Source organism: Passer domesticus, chromosome 3 (genome assembly GCF_036417665.1).
Source record: "Passer domesticus isolate bPasDom1 chromosome 3, bPasDom1.hap1, whole genome shotgun sequence".
Classification (NCBI taxonomy): Eukaryota; Metazoa; Chordata; class Aves; order Passeriformes; family Passeridae; genus Passer; species Passer domesticus.
The window spans coordinates 72554979-72573156 of NC_087476.1; the positions used below are offsets into that span (position 1 = coordinate 72554979).

General features: G+C 39.6%; 2 protein-coding genes across 3 annotated transcripts in view; one reads left to right on the forward strand and one right to left on the reverse strand.

Annotated features, from left to right (window-relative positions):
- TTC13 (tetratricopeptide repeat domain 13) overlaps window positions 1–486 on the reverse strand; it is a 39320-nt gene extending 38834 nt beyond the window's left edge. For both annotated transcript variants that reach the window (XM_064413890.1, XM_064413889.1), the window contains exon 1: window positions 288–486. In XM_064413890.1, coding sequence (XP_064269960.1) covers window positions 288–486 — 199 coding nt within the window. The remainder of the gene's footprint in view (window positions 1–287) is intronic.
- ARV1 (ARV1 homolog, fatty acid homeostasis modulator) lies at window positions 485–15567 on the forward strand. The gene is given in 6 exon segments (XM_064413893.1): window positions 485–605; window positions 608–822; window positions 9805–9924; window positions 11589–11742; window positions 12941–13165; window positions 13670–15567. Coding segments are annotated over 6 exon segments (942 nt in total). The 3' UTR covers window positions 13777–15567.
- The last annotated feature ends 2611 nt before the right edge of the window (window positions 15568–18178 follow it).

Below are 18178 nucleotides of genomic sequence, written 5' to 3' on the forward strand. Positions count from 1 at the left end.
GGGAGGTGAATGGGCAGCAGGGATCCTGCCGTGTGGTACCTACGGTCTGCCCGTCCCAGGGGTGAGAGGTTCCCCTCGGCTCGCTGCCACAGCCCCTGCGGCTCCGCGCCACACAACCGACAGCCACCCGCGGGCAGCCTCGCCGCGAGTGAGCCGCGGGGCCGCCGGCAGCCCGCGCCGCCCCGGGCCCCGCGCCGCCCCGGCCGCCCCGCACCGGCACGGCCGCCCCGCACCGGCACGGCCGCCCCGGGCTGCGGGCGGTCACCGCGGCGAGGCCCCTGACTCACCGCACTCGGCCGAGTACTGCTCCGCCCACTCCCCCGCCGGGCCGTGGCGCTGGCGGTGCCGCTCCTGCTGGATCAGGGACAGCGGCGGGTAGCGCTCGGTGAGGGCGAGGGCGGCCCGGGCCAGCAGGGCCAGCAGGGCCAGCGGCACCCACGGAGCCGGCGCCGAGCCGCCGGCAGGTGCCATCTTCACGGCGCGCATGTGCGCCGCCTCGGCCGGGAGCGCGGGGTGTCCCCAACGCCCCTCCCGCGGGGCCGCCCTCGCACTGCCCCCTGGGACATGGAGTTCTCCGCCGGCGAGGTCGGGCGTACGGCAGCAGCAGGAAACCACAGCTCCCGGGATGCAGCGCGGCGCGGTCGGGCTCGGCCGCGCTCCCGAACGCGGAAACGAGGAGGCGGTGTGGAAGCGCTGACAGGGCTGGGCGTGCTCCGGAGCGCCATGGCGGCGCTCGGCGCCTACCGCTGCATCGAGTGCAACGGGGAGGCGACGGAGCTGTACCGGGACTACCAGCGCGGGGTGCTCCGCATCTCCATCTGCGTGAGTCGGGACGGCGGGCAGTGGGTGGGGGAGGCCAGGCACGCACGTGGGAAGTTCTGACGTCAGCAGGCGGCGGCGCGCGGCACGTGGCAGTGGTGCCGGTGGCACGCGGGCTCCTGGGCCCCTTGTAGCGCCCCCTGCTGCCGCGCTCGGGCCATGCCGGCGTTGTGGCTGCTTTCCCTGAATCCAGGTGTCTGATGAGGGAAGGCTGAGGGAGTTGGGCCTGTTTAGCCTCGAGAAGAGACGACTGAGACGGGGACTCGTCAGTGTGTATAAGTATCTAAGGGAGGGTGTCATGAGGAAGGAGCCAGGGTCTTCTTGGTGGTGCCAAGCAACAGGACAAGAGGCAGTGGGCAGATAGTGATGCACAGGAAGTTCCACCTGGATATGAGGAAGAACTTCACTGTGCAGGTGACGGAGCACTGGAGCAGATTGTCCTGAGAGGCTGTGGAGTCTCTCTCACTGGAGATGTTCAGGAACCATCTGGACACAGCCCTGTGTCAGGTGCTCTGGGATGACCCTGCTTGAGCCAGAATGGTTGGACAAGATGACCCCATGTGGTCTTTTTCAACTTGACCCATTCTGTGATTCTGCAGGGTTTCGGTCTGCTCTGCTTCCCAGTGTCATTCCCTCCTGTTCCTTGGGTGCTGGAGCTGACCTGAGTGGCCTGCCTGTTTCTGTGCAGGGCACTGCAGTGCACTTGCTGCTGTGTGTGCTTGGCCTGGCTCTTGCTGAAGGGCTGATCTGAGCATGGCTCCATGCTTGAACACAGCTCGCGTGCCTGGACCTGAATGTCAGGTCTGAGTGATGATTATTTAAAGAGACCTGGTAGTCCTGGTCTCTGGCAAGTTGAACATGAGCTGGGGGCCTCAGGGACAGCATCACCAGCCAGGCACGGGAGGGAATTGTCCTGCTCTGCTCTACACTGGGGCAGCCTCACCTTGAGTCCTTGGGGCAGTTTTGGGCAAAGCAGAGTAAGAAAGATGTAAAGCTATTGCAGAGCATCTAAAGGAGGGCTACAAAGCTGATGAAGGATGTAGAGGGGAAGCCATATGAGGAGCAGATGAGGTCACTTGGCTTATCCAGCCTGGAGAGGAGGAGGCTGAGGGGAGACCTCACTGAAATTTACTTCCTTTACAACTTCCTCTTGCTTATTAATTTGGTGCTGGTAAACAGATTTAAGGCAACCTGGGAGCCAGTAGATGGCACTCATTCCCCTTGGCATTTAACCATTTGAGGACCAAAGAACCTGGTCTGTTCGCATGCCACGTAAAATCAAAGACTTAAGTCCCAGTTGCTGTATGCATTAGAAATGCTAAACTCGTATAAAAACAGTAAAGAACTGAGTAAAAGAAAGAGGAAAGAATCACACATTCCTAGCAATTGGGAATTATGTCCACCTTTTCCATGCAGCCCCAGATCTGTACCATTTTTCACTGACTCGTACCAGTCTCTTTCCTCTGGCTGTGTTGTGAGTCATCCTGGTTCAGTTTCAGTTCTAGCTGCTCTTACATGGCGCATGTCATATCATCACAAAGCTTTCCCTCAATTTCTGGCCACTCAGGCATTGCTAAGAGCCAGAGACACGTTAGCTCATGGCACATAAAGTGGAGATGAGAATGTTGAAAGATTGTCAAGATCAAAAGATTCTTTCAGTTGAGCTGATGTGACTTCTGTTGTCTCCAGGTACCAAGGCCCTATGGTTAGAGCAATGCTTGGTTTACTTTTTCTTTTTAATCTGCAAGGATAGTTTTGTCACTGTACCAACTCTCTGCAGGCATTCTATTCCATGCAGGCAAGGCTGTGCTCTGGCCAGAGACCTGGAAAGTTGTTCATCATCATGCTGCTGACAACGAAAAATAGTCTAGTACTGAATGTCCTTTGATATCCTTCACAGACTTTCATGAGTAGTGATATGAGTGTGTCAATGTTATGAATCTTCTTGATGATCAAACCTGAAAATAATGAAATATATGAAGACCCCACTTATGTGTAAAACATAATTTATATCAGTTATGTATAAAACTTAGAGTGTAGGCATCTAAAAACTTAAAGAAAGCTGAAGGTATTTAAGAAAAATTGAAGGTCTGAGGTGAGATTAGAAGGTGTGATCACTCAGCCTGAGAACATTTTTCATCTGTCTTTGTGGAGTGAGAGCATTGAGTACTGCTACTGTGCTGTAGCATTAAGAGAGAAGAAATGAAAAATTCATAGGAAATTGTATGTTGATACTCAAAGTGAGGCTAATGGGCATCATCTAGAAAATTTTTTTTGTTGTTAAAAGCACTTGTATTTCATTCCCATTTTCAAGTAGTACCTTGAAATACTGACACCTTAAGGAAAAAAAAACAGACAACAACCCAACATTTGTTCCATATGGTAAGCAAAATAGAAGGCCCCAGAAAATTGGGAACAAGCAGAACATTGTCAAGATCATCCCTGTTTCATACTGACCTACAGACTTTCCCCAATACTATTTTAAAGTCATCCTTGATACATTAAGAAATCTGCATCTAAAAGATGTTTGCCATTCTCAGGACAACCCTGTCATTCAGCACTTTTTGGAACATTATCTCAAGGTTGAAGAAGCTAAGTTCTCCCAGCAGCAGCTTCTATTTAACCCCACATTTATTTTAGGATGTGTTTAACCTGATCTGAATGTGATTTTGAGGTGGAAGTTGTCAATTTGAATACCTAAGCAAAATACCATGATTTTTTATTCTGTTATTAATTTGTTGAAGAGAAGAATGAATTTTTTCCAGAGACAAATACTAAAAGTTTCCATTAAGGAACATGTGTTTCCAGCCCACAATATTAGAGTACAATTTTGGAAATTCAGCCCAATGTTGCTTTAGTTTAGTTACTGCTCTTAATATAATTAAAAGTTTATTTGAACTCCATATTGTAATTTTAATGTGGGCAAGCATTAATGACCTCACAAGTGTTATTATTCACTCTGGGAATAAATTTGTAACAGATGCTGAAGGAACTAAAGAAACTTCCTTCTATAAAACAGAAGTCCACACAGTACACTTGGGCTGGAAAGGTTGTGTCTTTTCTTAGTAACTCTGCAAGGTGGCTAACTGCCATAAATTCCTCAAGTTCTGTAACTTCTTTTTAAATCTATTTTGTTTAATTGAGACCATTTTCAGCTGAAGCCTAGCCCAAACCTCTGGCATTGCACATTTAGTGGATGAATAATTTTTTCATCCTGCGTGTACTTTGCTGTGGAAGTAGCATTACAAGAGACAGATGGAGCTCTTCAATATGGTTTTTGTTCAGTGTGATAACTGAGGAGTGACAGGGTGGGTGTAGAATCTGTGGGCATGTTAGGATTGCCTCCAGTGGAGGTGAGATTTGGCACTCGCTTTACATCTCCTGGGTCTGGGTTTAGTCCTAATCTGTGAATTACTGATGTGTTCCCTATTCCCAGCAAGAAGCTATGGTGAAGGTAAGCCTGGGTGGCTCCTTCTAGAGAAGGTTTTTGGTAGTTATTTTGAGACCCTTAAAATTTAATTGATCTGTAAATAATACAGCAAATCTTCACTGAATATATTACAAGCCAACCATTAAGAACAGTAAGGAAAAAATACTGTTCAAATAACACTGCTACTACAGCAATAATTCTGGGGCGTGGGGTGGGAACATGTTTGGCTAACCTGAAATAAATTCTGCAAAGTGCAATGAATACAGAAAGAAATTAGCAAACTTCAGTTATTTAGAAATAGAAGGAAAAGCATACAAATATTTTTTAAATTTGGTTTTCAATTTCATATATGTTATGTTTCAAAATAAAATGTTAAAAATGTTCCAGACCATAACAAAGGAAAATAAATTACTTATTGCAATATATAGAGCACAGTCAGGATCTCCCTATCTCCCTTGTGTTTTGTAATAAGAATGCCAAATTGCCTGAGCTGTGCACACTTCATTTAGCTTTCCTGCAATTAAAAAATAATTGAAAAGCTTTTTTTTTTTTTTTTTTTGCAGCAAGGCAGAGAGACCTTGCTTTGAATGCATAGCATTTATGTGGTATGGTAAAGAATCTGTCAAGAGTACAAAGATCATCCTGGAAAATAACATATGCTAATTTTAAATAACTATTTACAGACCAACTCACTACTGGAAAAACAATATTTTTAATTTGTTTTCTGAAACAGAATGCATATGAAACTGGACTCTTTTGTTTTTCAGTCTACTGTGACACTTGGCTGCGTCCCTAATAAAGAATCCATTCCTGAAAGCAGCACAGCTAATGTGTTTTATTATTTAAGGGTGCAACTGGGATTAAGGACACTCTCACAAGAGTCTTTAATTTGCCTATGAACCTATGCAAATGGGCCCTGTTCATGTGGAAGCTATGTAAATGTTGTTACAATTTGCTGTATGTGTAGTCCAGCAAAAAATTGTAGCTTAATTTTGCCAAACTCCAAACCCTGGAGAAAGGAATACTATAATAAGACTGTTTCATTGATATTTCTAATGTCCAGAGATTTGCAAATGTATTCCTGGTGTGGTTTTCATGGTAGTTTTAGATCAGGGTGAAGCTTTGTTCTTCAGTCTATATTTTTACTTTCTGTCATGTCCTGTGGCTTCCTCTTCAAGAATTCTTTTACTTTCCACAAACCCCAGCCCAAAATATTTTTATCTAAAAATAAGTAATGTTTTAAAATTAGAGAGATTAATCCAAAAAAGTAATGTTCATATACTTTAGAAACTTCATCCTTCAGAGACAGAAGGTGTTTTCTCAAATATTTGTATACTGTATTGTATTGGGCACACATTTGTGAACACTGTTTCCAAGTTGAGTATCTTTGATGAACAAAGCAAGAGTTATGTGTTTTGAGTAGTGATTTATAAAAGACTAATAAACATGAAGTTTGAATTAACATATCAGTACTTTTTTTTTTGGTCATATTTAATACAACTGGGACTTTAAAATGTATGTTACTTTCCTTAAATGTTTTGGATTGCTTTGATCAAAAAGAATCTCATATACTATGCTATGAAGAAGATGGTTGTACTCGCTTTTGAAGTTTTCTTTTTTCTTTAATTTGCCTTTGCTAATTGCTTTTAATTTTTTTAAGATAACTAAGCAAACTTCTAAGTTATGAAAATTGAAGATTTTTTTTAAACAACAGACAAGCATAGTCCTAAATATTTGATTAGTCAAACAGTTCCTAAAGTAATATCCATTTAAATTTGCTAGAATATTGATATACTTTTAATATCCTTTTTCAGGGGAGCACAGTATCTGTTGGACTTCTGTATGTCAGTATCAAATACTCATAAAGTTTCTTAAATTTACCAAATCAGAAGAAGCGTAAATAGAATTTATGGTGTAAAACTTGACTTTTCTTCTGACACGTAATCTGAAAGTACCTTTTAATCAAAGTAGTGTCTGTTTTTTCAAGAAAAAATACCAGTTACTTGTTTCTAATGCCAATTACATATTTAATGGTAAAAGCATAGAGAAATCCAGTTACCTCTTTCTACTGCTTTTGTGATAACTGAGGAACACCTTTGAGAAAGTCCAAAGAAGATGAAAAAGCTCAGGTATGTTGAAGATGTGCCTTCTTCACTCGTGCTGCCCAGGCCACTGACTGCAGCAGGGCAGAACAGCAGTGGGGAATGAGACGAGAGCACCAGGACTGGAGTTCAAGCTAAACTGCCTGACTAAAATCTTAAAAGTAAGTGTGCAAGCAGTTCTCCATAGCTGAGCTGCTCATACCAATTTTCTCTCAAAGAGTTAGTGATTATCAGTGTCCCCAAAGTTACTAGCTGGTACTATCTAGTAAAACATATGCATACTTAAACTGCATCAGTCCTTGCTTGCACTGATTTTGCTGAAGTCAGGCTTTACTCACAGGTTTCCTTCCTAAGCTTTTGAGGTTGGTGTCAGATGTTTTAGTTGTATAGCTGGAAAAAATAATGAAATAGCCAGGTATGGAAAAAATTATTCCTAGAGGGCATATTAGTTCTGTAGTGTATTAATGGTACAGCAGCCATTATCCGCTTAGTCTGTAGCAGTGCACACACAAGTCTGTTGCAGCAAAGGTGGTTTGTAGGTCTCACATATCCCTGGGTGAACTCACACTGGCTAGGTCACTGGCTGGGTAAGTACAGAGGACTTTTCCTTCTTGCAACAGAGACTCAGATAGAAAAAAGGTGTCTTACGAATATAAAATGTATTAAGAATAGGGCTCTCATCTAGCTCTGGAAGACAGAAATACTAAATTTAACATAATTTTCACAGCTGCAGAGAAGGTTTGGTATTTGAAGCTGTGAGGCAGAAGACGCCAGTATTTGTGTGTTCATTTGTAGCAGTCTCCATATGTTTCTGCAGTAAATTTCTGTATTGTTGGTTTTGCCTGGATGGTTGGTCTGATAAATTTTCATTTTCTAAAATTCAAGTCAGCTATCAGTGAAAATTTTTCAATACCTCTTAACTGCAAATTTTTTTGATCAGTGTTTCATTGGGATCTTACGGTTGAAAATACCATTCCTTACTCAGAAAGATTTTTGGTCCTGGTCAGAAAATGTTCTGTTGTAGGAGAATTTGAAAGTATAATAAAACTGGGTGTACGTAGGATACCCTTCATCTAACCATTATGACACCCATTGTGTTGAATAATCTTACTTTGAATGGACTTGTCCAGTGCTTGTGTGAATAAACCTATTTTTAAAAATGCACTTGTCCGATGCTACATCAACCCAGAGATTTGACATATACAAATTACCATCTATAAAAAAATCTGTTTATGATTTCCCAGTAGAAAGAAATTAAGCAAGACACTGCCTTTAATTAAAGTAGCAGTTTCTTTTTCACTCTGTTAAATCTTATAACTGTGGTCTTTTGTTATGTCCTTTCTCCATCTAATTCACTTTAGACTTATCAAACACTTGGTTAGTAGAGGGAGTTTTTTTAATTCATTACTTCTTGTGTATTGCCGTACACAGTGTTGTCTTATTGAAGTGAGTTTTTATTGAATGGAGTTTTTCCTTAATCTGGACCAAGAAACACTGATTAGAGGTTGCAGCATTCCCTAGACACTCTATTCATTTTATGCATTTGTTCGGATGCTTTTCTTGACATTGATGTTGACTTCTGAGTCAATTTGCTGAAATTCCACATTCTCATATTCTACAAAATAATTCTTTAAATAGCAAGGCAGTGTTAACTTTGGATGCTGTTCTGGTTTTGGCTGGTTTAATTTTTTGCCTAATAGCTGGTAGAGTGCTGTGTTTTGGATTCAGAATGAGAATAATGTTGGTAACAGACTGATGTTTTAATTGTTGCTATTAGTGTTCACCCAAGTCAAGGACTTTTCAGTTTCCCATGCTCTGCCAGCCAGCAGGTGCACAGGAGCTGGGAGGAAGCACAGCCAGGAGAGCTGACTCAAACTGGCCAGTGGGATACTCCATACCCCATAAAGTGTCGTGCCCAGTAAATGAACTGGGAGAGTTGGCCAGGAGGAGCTGATCACTGCTCAAGAATGGAATGGGCATTGGTCAGTGGGTGGTGAGAAATCGTGTTGTGCAGCTCTTGTTTCTCTTGGGCATTATCTCTCTTATTATCTTCCATTTCATTACTATTGTTATTATATCTGCTTTATTTCAATAAGGAAACTATTCTTTTCACCACCCATGGGTTTTACCTTCTTCTGAGTCTGCTCCTCATCCTATTGCAGGGTGAGTGAGCAGCAGTGTGATACTTAGCTGGTCTTTGTATGACAGAAAAATGAAAGTTGAAAAAACTGGGAGTTTGTTTGTAGGTGTGTGTTGTCTGATGCTGCATTTTTGACTGTTCCAGCATTTCAGAGAGTGGTGTGCCAACATTTCTCTTCTGGCAGTGCACCACCATGCACTCATTAAAATGGAAATAGAATTTCTGTGACTGTTGCGTTCTCAGCATGGCAGCTAACGAGAAGGCATGGGGGACCAAGATTAGCTGAGGACAGCTTGGAAGGAACAAGTAGCCAGACCAGAGGATTAGCAGTAGGAGAAGGCTGGCCTGCAGGAGAGCACCCTGCTGCAAGTGCACTTGTTTGAGCTGAAGTGGTGGCTGCTGCTCCTCAGCTCTCTGCTAGAAGTTACTTCCCCCTTAGGTGTGCTAGATGAGCCTTTTGTAAGATAATTTAACCCTCCTGCTCACAGTGTAACAGCCTCTTGTTAGCCCTAACTCAAATCCAGGAGTGATCAGCCAGGCAGGTAAGTCAGTAAAGCTGGAGGGGATTGATGGCAAGCAGTTCCCAGTGGTTTGGGTGGAATAACCTCTCTAGCAGAACCAGCAGATGTGTTGGAGAATTGATGGTTTAGTGTCCTACCACTGTTTAGTGGCAACTGACTCTTTGGCTGTGCATCTGTGTGAAAACTACATTATCAGTATTCTGAATGTATTGGTGTTTGCTCAGTGATGGAAGACTGGTTGAAACATCCAGACAATTTAACATAAAACATTTACTGTCTCCTTGAAAGGAAGAAGAAGGTAGGATAGGAGGATAAAGCATCTCTGAAAATAAAGAAGTGATAGAAGACATTAATTTTCTTTCTAAAAAATACTCAACACAAATAAAATATGTCAGATGAGCCATGATCAGTTAACCTTTAGCATGATACTGGTGCATTTCTTGAGACTTAGGAAAGTAGTTTAGTTTTTTGGATCTGTGGAGCACAAAATGATAACTAACGCCATTCCTGCATATTTCATTGTTGATCTCAATCCAAACCCCGTTAAAATCAATAATAAATCTTTCCATTTTATAAGGGAACTCTGTGTGTCAAGTGTAGTGTTAAGGGAGAAGAAGCAATTTTTCTGGATGGATTAAAGCTGTATTGAAAATGAAGATGACATTAGGGAAAAACTAGTAGTAATTGACTTGCTAATTTGTATTTGTCCAGTTGTACTAAGATCAGAGGATATTTTATAAACTTTTCCTTTCCTTTTTTTTCCCCTAATTCTTCTTACTTTGTGATTTTCAGAAATCCTGCCAGAAACCTGTGGATAAATACATTGAGTATGATCCTGTTATCATCTTGATTAATGCGGTTTTATGCAAAGCACAAGCATACAGGCACATTCTTTTCAACACAAAGCTAAATGTAAGTTGCTATGTCCCTACCTTGTAGCTTTTTTTGTTAAAAATATATTTAGGTTTGGTAAATCTGTTGTATTAGTTATAAAACTTTAAAGACTGTTCATTTCCTGCCCTTCCACAGATTTCAACAAACTCAACCAGTTATATCATGAATAGAACACATGGAATCTCAAACTCTCACTGTTACTAAGACAGCTTCTGTCTTCACAGAAGTGATGCTGCAGTACCAGCAAATACAAAGTCATCTTACATGTTAAAGAGAAGGAACTGCAAAGAACTGTTCATGCAATTTTCTATCTAACCTCTAACCTGCCTGTCACATTAATTGATGCTAAAAGGATGATGTGCTAAATTCCACTGTAAGAGAAAGATCTAATTGCAAATTAATTTTCAAATTGAATTTCTGTTAGAAACAATTAGTTTTCAAATGAGCAAAAGGAGTATAAAATACCAAATTAACAATACTGTGCCAGTTAAACCTACAAGTTTCTCCCTGTGTAATTAACCATGCCCTCAAAGCCAGAGCAAAAGATGGTGGCTTTCACTTGGATTGTGGTTGATGCAGAATGACATAGTTGGGCTGCCCAGTCTGGAGTGTAGAGGCACAGTATTTTAGTATTGCATATTTTTACTGTAAGGACTGATTTCCCAGGAGAGGGAAGCTAATCTAGGGCAAAATCTCTAAGCATAAGTATGTGCTGTGTTCATCTTGGTACCTCTTAGCCAGTTCAGTTTAAGCAGTGTAGATAAATACACTCACGTAATCTTTCAAGCATAAATCTATCTAAATATTTTTAATTAATTCAGTGCTTCTGGAGACTGGTAATAATGTTTCCTATGAGGCTTCTACAAGGACTGTCTGTGAAAAGTTCATCTATTCAAATAAATTGAGTTGAATTTTAAACTGGGAAGGCCTGTGAATGTATGTGCAGTTGGCATAACTTGCCTTCAATGCAAAAAGTAGAATCCAGCACAGAAATTGTTATGGCTTGTTTAAATCTGTATAAAAACAGAAATCACCTCATATATGCACTGGCTTATAGACTGCATAATGTGGAAACATGCTAACTGTTGGCCCTTACAACATAATTTTTGATGTCACTTCAGAAGATATTTTAAACAGTTTTGTTTGGTTATATTGATCCCTTTATTTTTGGTGCCTCACCCTTATATGAGCTAAGAAATATTTTGGTATAACTGCACTACCTGTTTTTTCTAATGGAGATTGTCCCAGGGAAAAAGAGAAACAAGGCTATTTAAACCAGTTGGCTGAATGGAGCAGTTGCCCTTAAACAGAAATTTTAGATAGTATAATTCTATGCTAACAATGGCACAAGTTTGGATTTTCATTCCTAGCTGAATACTCTTCCCAATTTTAAATAGTATGGATCAGGCCTTAACCAGAGTTATATACCTTCTTCTGTACAGAACTGGTCATGCAGTTTTGTGCATGTTGTAATTTGACTGTCATGTTAACAGATGTGAAAAGGATGATGTGCTAAATTAGTGGCTCAACAGAAGTAATTTTGATTATATGCTAAAGAAAAATAACACACTTACAGAGTTTCTGTAGAGGTGTTTAAATATATTTTAAATGCCAATTTCTTACTAATGCTTTAATTTATGCTGATTTAATACTACTCCTTTTATTATTCTTTCATTTACCAGATTCATGGGAAGCTCTGCGTATTTTGTTTGCTCTGTGAAGCTTATATCAGGTGGTTGCAACTACAGGATTCAAGCCAAAATACAGATCCTGATGACTTAATCAGATATGCCAAAGAATGGGATTTTTATAGAATGTTTGGCATAGCTTCTTTAGGTAAGATTGGTGATTTGTATTATATACTCTTTAAACATTTAAGAACTTCAAGCCCATACTGCAAAAATTGATACAGAATGGACGTGATGTCCAACCCAGTATAGACAATTACACACATACTCTCTAATTTGTCTAAATTTAATGCAAATGCCTGTCCTGATTACAGTTCAGACTGATATGATCAGCATTAGATATGAAGAGACTGAAAAGTGGCAATATTCAGAAATCTTTGCCTGATGTCTCTTGACATAGTTGGAAGATCAGTGTAGAGCTCAGCCTTACTCTGTATTTCTGTTGACTTGAACGTTTATGATTCATTAAGATGATACAGCCTTACTAAAGTAAACAATTGGGAAAAGTTGTATCTGCTTGGGGTTGTTTTTTTAAACAAAAACTGAAATACAGACCAGTCTCATCCACAATAAAGAGTAAATACTTCTGTGCTCTAAGACTGCAGTTGAAGGCAGGGGAGTGGTTTTGTTCTATGTTGGTTAAACATTTTTTCTCATACTTTTTCAAATGTGATAGTGTTTTAATCAAACTTGCAGACTAAAACTAGTATTTTTCTTACGCGTTCAGAGCTTAATTTAAATCCTTTATTGTCTAATGTTGTTTTAAGTAGTTTTTATAATATGTCAGTAAAAGTATTGAACTGATTTTTCATTGGTGACTCATCCATTACAATTAAGGTGGGAGTTTCTTTGTCATCTGCATTAATGCCAGCATATCACAGGAGTGGTGTCAAAAATTCTGGTAGCTCAAAGGTATTTTCACCTTGGTGTTCTTTCTCATGCTGGATGAAAAGGGTTCATTGCTGGTGACCTTTTGCAAAGAAGGATTGATTTTGTTTTACAGCCTAAGGGACAGTTATAAAAAACCCCGCTCTTGTTGCTAAAAAGTGAAAGTGAAGAGGTTCTTGTGCTTAACTTCCTCTGCTATATGGAATCACAAATATAATAATCCTACAGATAGAATCCTGTGATAGAATTATTCTGAACGTCATGATACTGAATTGGTTTAAGGAATATTTGGCTATTAAAATAAACACAAGAGATAGAGAACATTTGTATTTGCCTGTGACTTTTAATAAGCGACTCTGTTGCATTTTGGACATGTCATTTTACTGAAATTCATTCAGATCTGGACTTGATCTTTGGCATTTCATTCTCTCTTTCTGATGCCTCTTATTTCCTTTCAGAACAAATTTCATTTTTTATTGGCATTTTTATTACCTTGTGGTGGATGACACCTGAGATGCTGAAAAGAAAGTCTGACTTCATCTTGCTTCTCAAAGCACTGCTGTTGTCCACCTATGGAAAGCTCCTGCTAATTCCAGCTGTTATTTGGGAGCACGACTACACACCTTTGTGCCTTGCATTTATAAAAGTGTTTGTCTTGATATCAAACTCTCAGGCAATTAGAGGTACATTTTTGCATTTTATATACTGCATTATGTGTACAGAATATGTGTGAGAGTCTGCTGATGTTACAGAAGTCATTATTGTTATCTTTTTAATCTATATCAGATACGTGACTGAAATAGCTCTAGTTTAAAACTGTGTTCTTTAAACTTTAATAGAAAGTGATTGAAACAAAAAAAATTGTAAAAATGAAGAAAAAAAGTACTTCATATCTCACTATAATCTCTTTGTATATGCAGTATTATATCCGCCAGATCCATCTGTTTCCACATCCATTCCTGTTATTACAATTTGAGAACTCATGGATCATTGAAACATAAAATAGATTTCCTTTTAGTTTCTGAAAAATTAAAATTTCATATTAATTTTATTCATGTCTTTGGAATGCAGACTTTTAACAAATTTGTGTGATTTCTAATACACAAAAAATTAATATGAATTCTCATATGATTTATGTGATCTTCTTAAATGGTGCACGATAAATTTGTTCTTTTTTTTTTTTGCAGTTACATTGAATTTGAACCGAATACTCCCTTGGTTTGCCATCTTCTTTGGATTAATTTTGGAAAATGGTGTGGTCTGCTTGTTCCAGAAAATGGAATGGGATGTTTGAAATGTCAGCCCAGTGAAGAAATACCAACAACATGATGATAATTTTCTAAGAATGATCTCTGCCAGCAGGCTCCAAAAGCACTCTTTTCATAGAGATAAAGAAGGTGATAGATAACAACAGAAAAAAAAAATTAGAAGTTTGGCTGTTTACTGTGCTGAGCCATAAAACTTCAGCCTTAGGTTGTTTATTTTCCCATTAAAAATACGAATGTCTCTATAATAGTTTTATAAATCTGGCTGCGTCACTGTGACTGTGGTAGTCACAGTGGTAGAAGAAGGGTACATTAAAAAAACTCAGCCCTGCTACCAATCAGTGCATTTTGGCAGAGAGGAGGGTGAATTGTTCCCTTAAGAGGAAGGTAGTTGGTGGAAAAATGTAAAAGCCAAAATTTATATTTCTGCAAAACCAGATTTTCAAAGAGAAAAGCGAACATTTGCAAATAGTTTATTTAGAGAAAAGGCAAGTATTCCAGAGTGAAACTACAGTGGGAAAACCAAGCTGCATTCTCTGGAATGTTTGTATAACAATCCAAAATAATAAAATATCTAGTTCTAGAGTAATCTCTAGGAATTATAGTTTTTAACTGGCTTGAAATTTTAGGTGATCTCATAAATACTTGAAATTTTGTGTGATCTCATAAATGCTGCTTTGTTCTGAAAGCTGAAGAGAGAGTGAAAGGACTGACCCCCAACATGCAGGGCTGTTTGGGATACTGCTTCTTCTGCATTTAAGTCACATCCCCCACACCCAGCCTTCATCTGGCACATTTAGTGGAAGAAAAAATTGAAACATGAGGCCATTCAGCAATAGAATTTAAAAATAAACAAAATAAACAAAAATAAAATTTTGTTTGTTTATTAAAAACAAACAAACAAAAAATGTTTAGGCCTAAATTAATGAAGAAACATGTACAGAAGTTCTGCACCTTCTTCCTCAGCAGGCAAAAGGAGAGCTAAGTGGCCCACAAAGGAACTGACAGAATCAGTTTCCACAAGACAGTAAAAAGGGCACAAACCCACTTTTGTGCAGACCAGTTTCCATTCATTCCATCCAATATTTAACTCTCCTGCTTGAGTTCTGGAAGGCTGTACTGTCCATAGGGATTACTTCCATTCTTTGTTTTCCTCAGATGCTGTCTCATGTCTGTGTTTTCCAGAATGAATCAAAAAACATTTTGCAACATCTTCAAGTTAATTCCCAACAGGTTTAGAGTAAGTCTAGATTATGACCACAAAAGACATCAAACGTGTTTGTCTAATGGAACTGCCCATGCTAGGCAAGTTACTTGATCAGAAAAGCAAATGGTTGCTGATTCTCTTTTATTAAATCAAAGGCTCACAGCACTTCTGTTGTTTGTGTAACACTTCACAACTTTCTGAGCATGTCAGAGAAAGCAAGAAACCCCAATTGCAACATTTTTAAGTATGTGAGACTCTTAATTTGATTGGTAATTAATTAATTTCCCCAACTTGAGTCTCTTTTGTCCATGACAGTAACTGGTGACTAAACTCTCCCCATCCGTATCTCTACCCATGAGCCCTTCCTTTTGTTTTCTCTCCAGTGCCTAGCTGGGGAGTGACAGAGCAGCTTGGTGAGCATCTGACATTCACGCTGGCGCTGGCAGTGGTTTCAGTCTAGAGACTGAGTGGAGCCCATTTCAGTGTAACTAATGCAGGTTATTATATGTAAACATTGTGTTTTCAGCAGCAAAACTGTAAATACAATGTATATACATTTTATTTGAGGACAGTCTTCTTAAATTAAACTTGCTTTTGAATTTTTAAAAACTGATTTCAGGTATTTTCTGAGTTTTTTTCCAGAACATCTAGAATGGACACAAACACATTCTGCAAGAAGCAGTGCTTACCTCTCATGTCACATAGACTGATAATGTATCAGTTATGCACTCTGTAGTGCTGCCAGGAGCCACCACGGCACTTACACAACTTTGAAGCAAGAGAAGACAATTAAAAGCTACAGAGCTGTGGAACAAAAGCAGGTGTGGTACAGGTTCTCAGTCTTCAGAGCGTCATTAGTAATGTAGGGCATTCAGCATTGTTTGGTGTTAAAGTTACTCCTGTACTGAAACTAAAATGACAAATACACTAATATTTCATAAATCTAGGGGGAGCTTAAGGACACCCACTGAGGGGGGCAGATGAGTGCATTTTTTATGTTTTTAAAAGCATATAGTGTTTCAGAGAAAACCAAGAATATTTTAAGGTTCTGCCTGTTTAAAACAGTCACATCTCTCTTGCTTTTAGTCTTTTTTGTCTTTTGAACTTACCTTTTGTTCATAAACTTTTTGTAATGAAGGAGTTACTGTGCTGGAAGATGGATGGCAAATAGCCCTTTCTATGTATCATAATCTGTTTCATTAAGTTATAGGAGAGGATTTATTTGAGTTAAAAAACCAGCAGCCTGGAAGTGAACCTACAGAAACTCTTTTGAGTTTTGCTTGGAATCAGAAGGGGTATTGTGGCCTATGGAGCAAATTCAGAACTGTGTTGCATGAAATGCACAGAAAACCAGTGGTATTAAGAGACTTGGATTGAGCAATGGCTCAGTGATTGCACAGTGGGAGCTGGCAACTCCTGTGGGTCCATAGGCCATGGTGCAAGTATTTAGAAATTAGCATATGCATAATTGCAAATTTACAGTAAAAGCTAAGGAGGGTTAAAAGAGATCTAGAAGTCTAGCAGACTCCTACAAAATTAAGATGGCAGAAAAAACTAAGGAGATAGCATCTCAAGGAAGATACGTAAGAAAATATGCAGTATAGATGTTTATGAGTGTATCATTAAGCAAATATAAAAACACCCTACTACCAAGTTTACAAATGATGAACATGAAAGAAGAGTAGTATTTATTGCAGACATGTTTGTAATAGTCTAAGTGACAACACAACATAGCATAGTCTTCCAAGCAGTAGTCTATGGATTTCCCTAGAAAAGATACCAGTAACCTCATTACTTCAATGGCTTGCACTACTTTTATAAGGCAGAATTAGCAATTGTACAGTGATAGAATTAGTCACTGAACAGGAAGAGCTGTGTGACAGCAGAGCTTCTCCCTTCATTCTGCATTAGTGCGTGCTGCATTAGGCTTTGCTGGTGCAAGGGCTACCACCCTTGTGCCCTCCTGCACATACAGACAAGGGAACCCTTTCTTCCACACAAGTCCTGTCTCAGAGGCAGATTTGTTACCCCAGTCTTCACCAAACTGAAAGTAAAGCAGGACATCTGTACTGGGAAACTATTAGCTGATTTCTCATAAAACAAGCAGGCCCTTGTTTCTCAGGGGCTTGCCTGCTTTTGCATTCCTTGAACACTCCCCAGGCGAGTGGTGTTAAGCACTGCAGTGCCAATCTGGAGCTGATGAGGAAACCACTGTTGATTTCAAAACTGGAAGGAACACGCAGACACTCTTACATATGTGTTCTTTGATTAATCTTTTTTTTTTTTTTTTAAATCACAAATCCAAGCTTTTAAAAATGAACATCCATCTTCAGTTTGGAGAAATGTGAGAATGAAATTTGTGATGAAAAACAGATCAAAATATTTGCTTTGGTGACTTGGTATCAAGGTCAATTCAAGTACAACCATAAAAGCTATAAAATTCAAATTATTTCAGGATAACATCTCTTAAAAACCTAAATTGTCCCACAAGCTGGGATTATTCTGAATCTTGTTGAGCTCTGCAAAAATTCATGTGGCAAGAGAGAGAATTAATGTATTCCTCCACTGCTAAAATCAATAGGATTTTTGTTTATGAATTAATTTGAAACTCAGGTTTCTGCAGTTAAAATTTGCAGGAAGGTGTATATAACAAGATTCCCATTTTCTCTCCTGCCTCTTAGCTGTTCTGACTCCTTAGTCTTCCCAGTAATGCTTACTGTATTAATGAGGTGGCAAGAAACAAGATATGAACATGAGGAGCTTCATAAAATCTTGATCTGCTGTCCTAAATTTGTAGAGTTTTTTTTTTTTTGAGCTCTGTGTAGACAAATGACAGGTCTGCAAAGCAACTAGGGAATACTGCTAATGATGTTTTAATTGCTTTTCATTAGAATAATAGCTTTTGTTTGGGTTTTTTATCCTGGGTAAAAATGAGGTTTAAATTCCTTTACATAGAAGCATAAGAGTGAACTTAAGAGATTTTACATGTACCGGCTGCTGCTGAAATAAATCCAGATGATCCCCTCGATTTCTTACAATCTCTGACTGTAATTCTGAGGACATTTTTTAGGCAGAAGAACTGTTTTGCTGTACAGAAGTGCGTGCCATGGCTCTCTGAGCACAGGACTGGGGACCTGAATTAAGACCTGAATCCTAATCCTGGCACTAAGACCAACCAGTGCTGTGACCTTGAGCAAGTCATAATTGTGGCTCCATAAAATGAT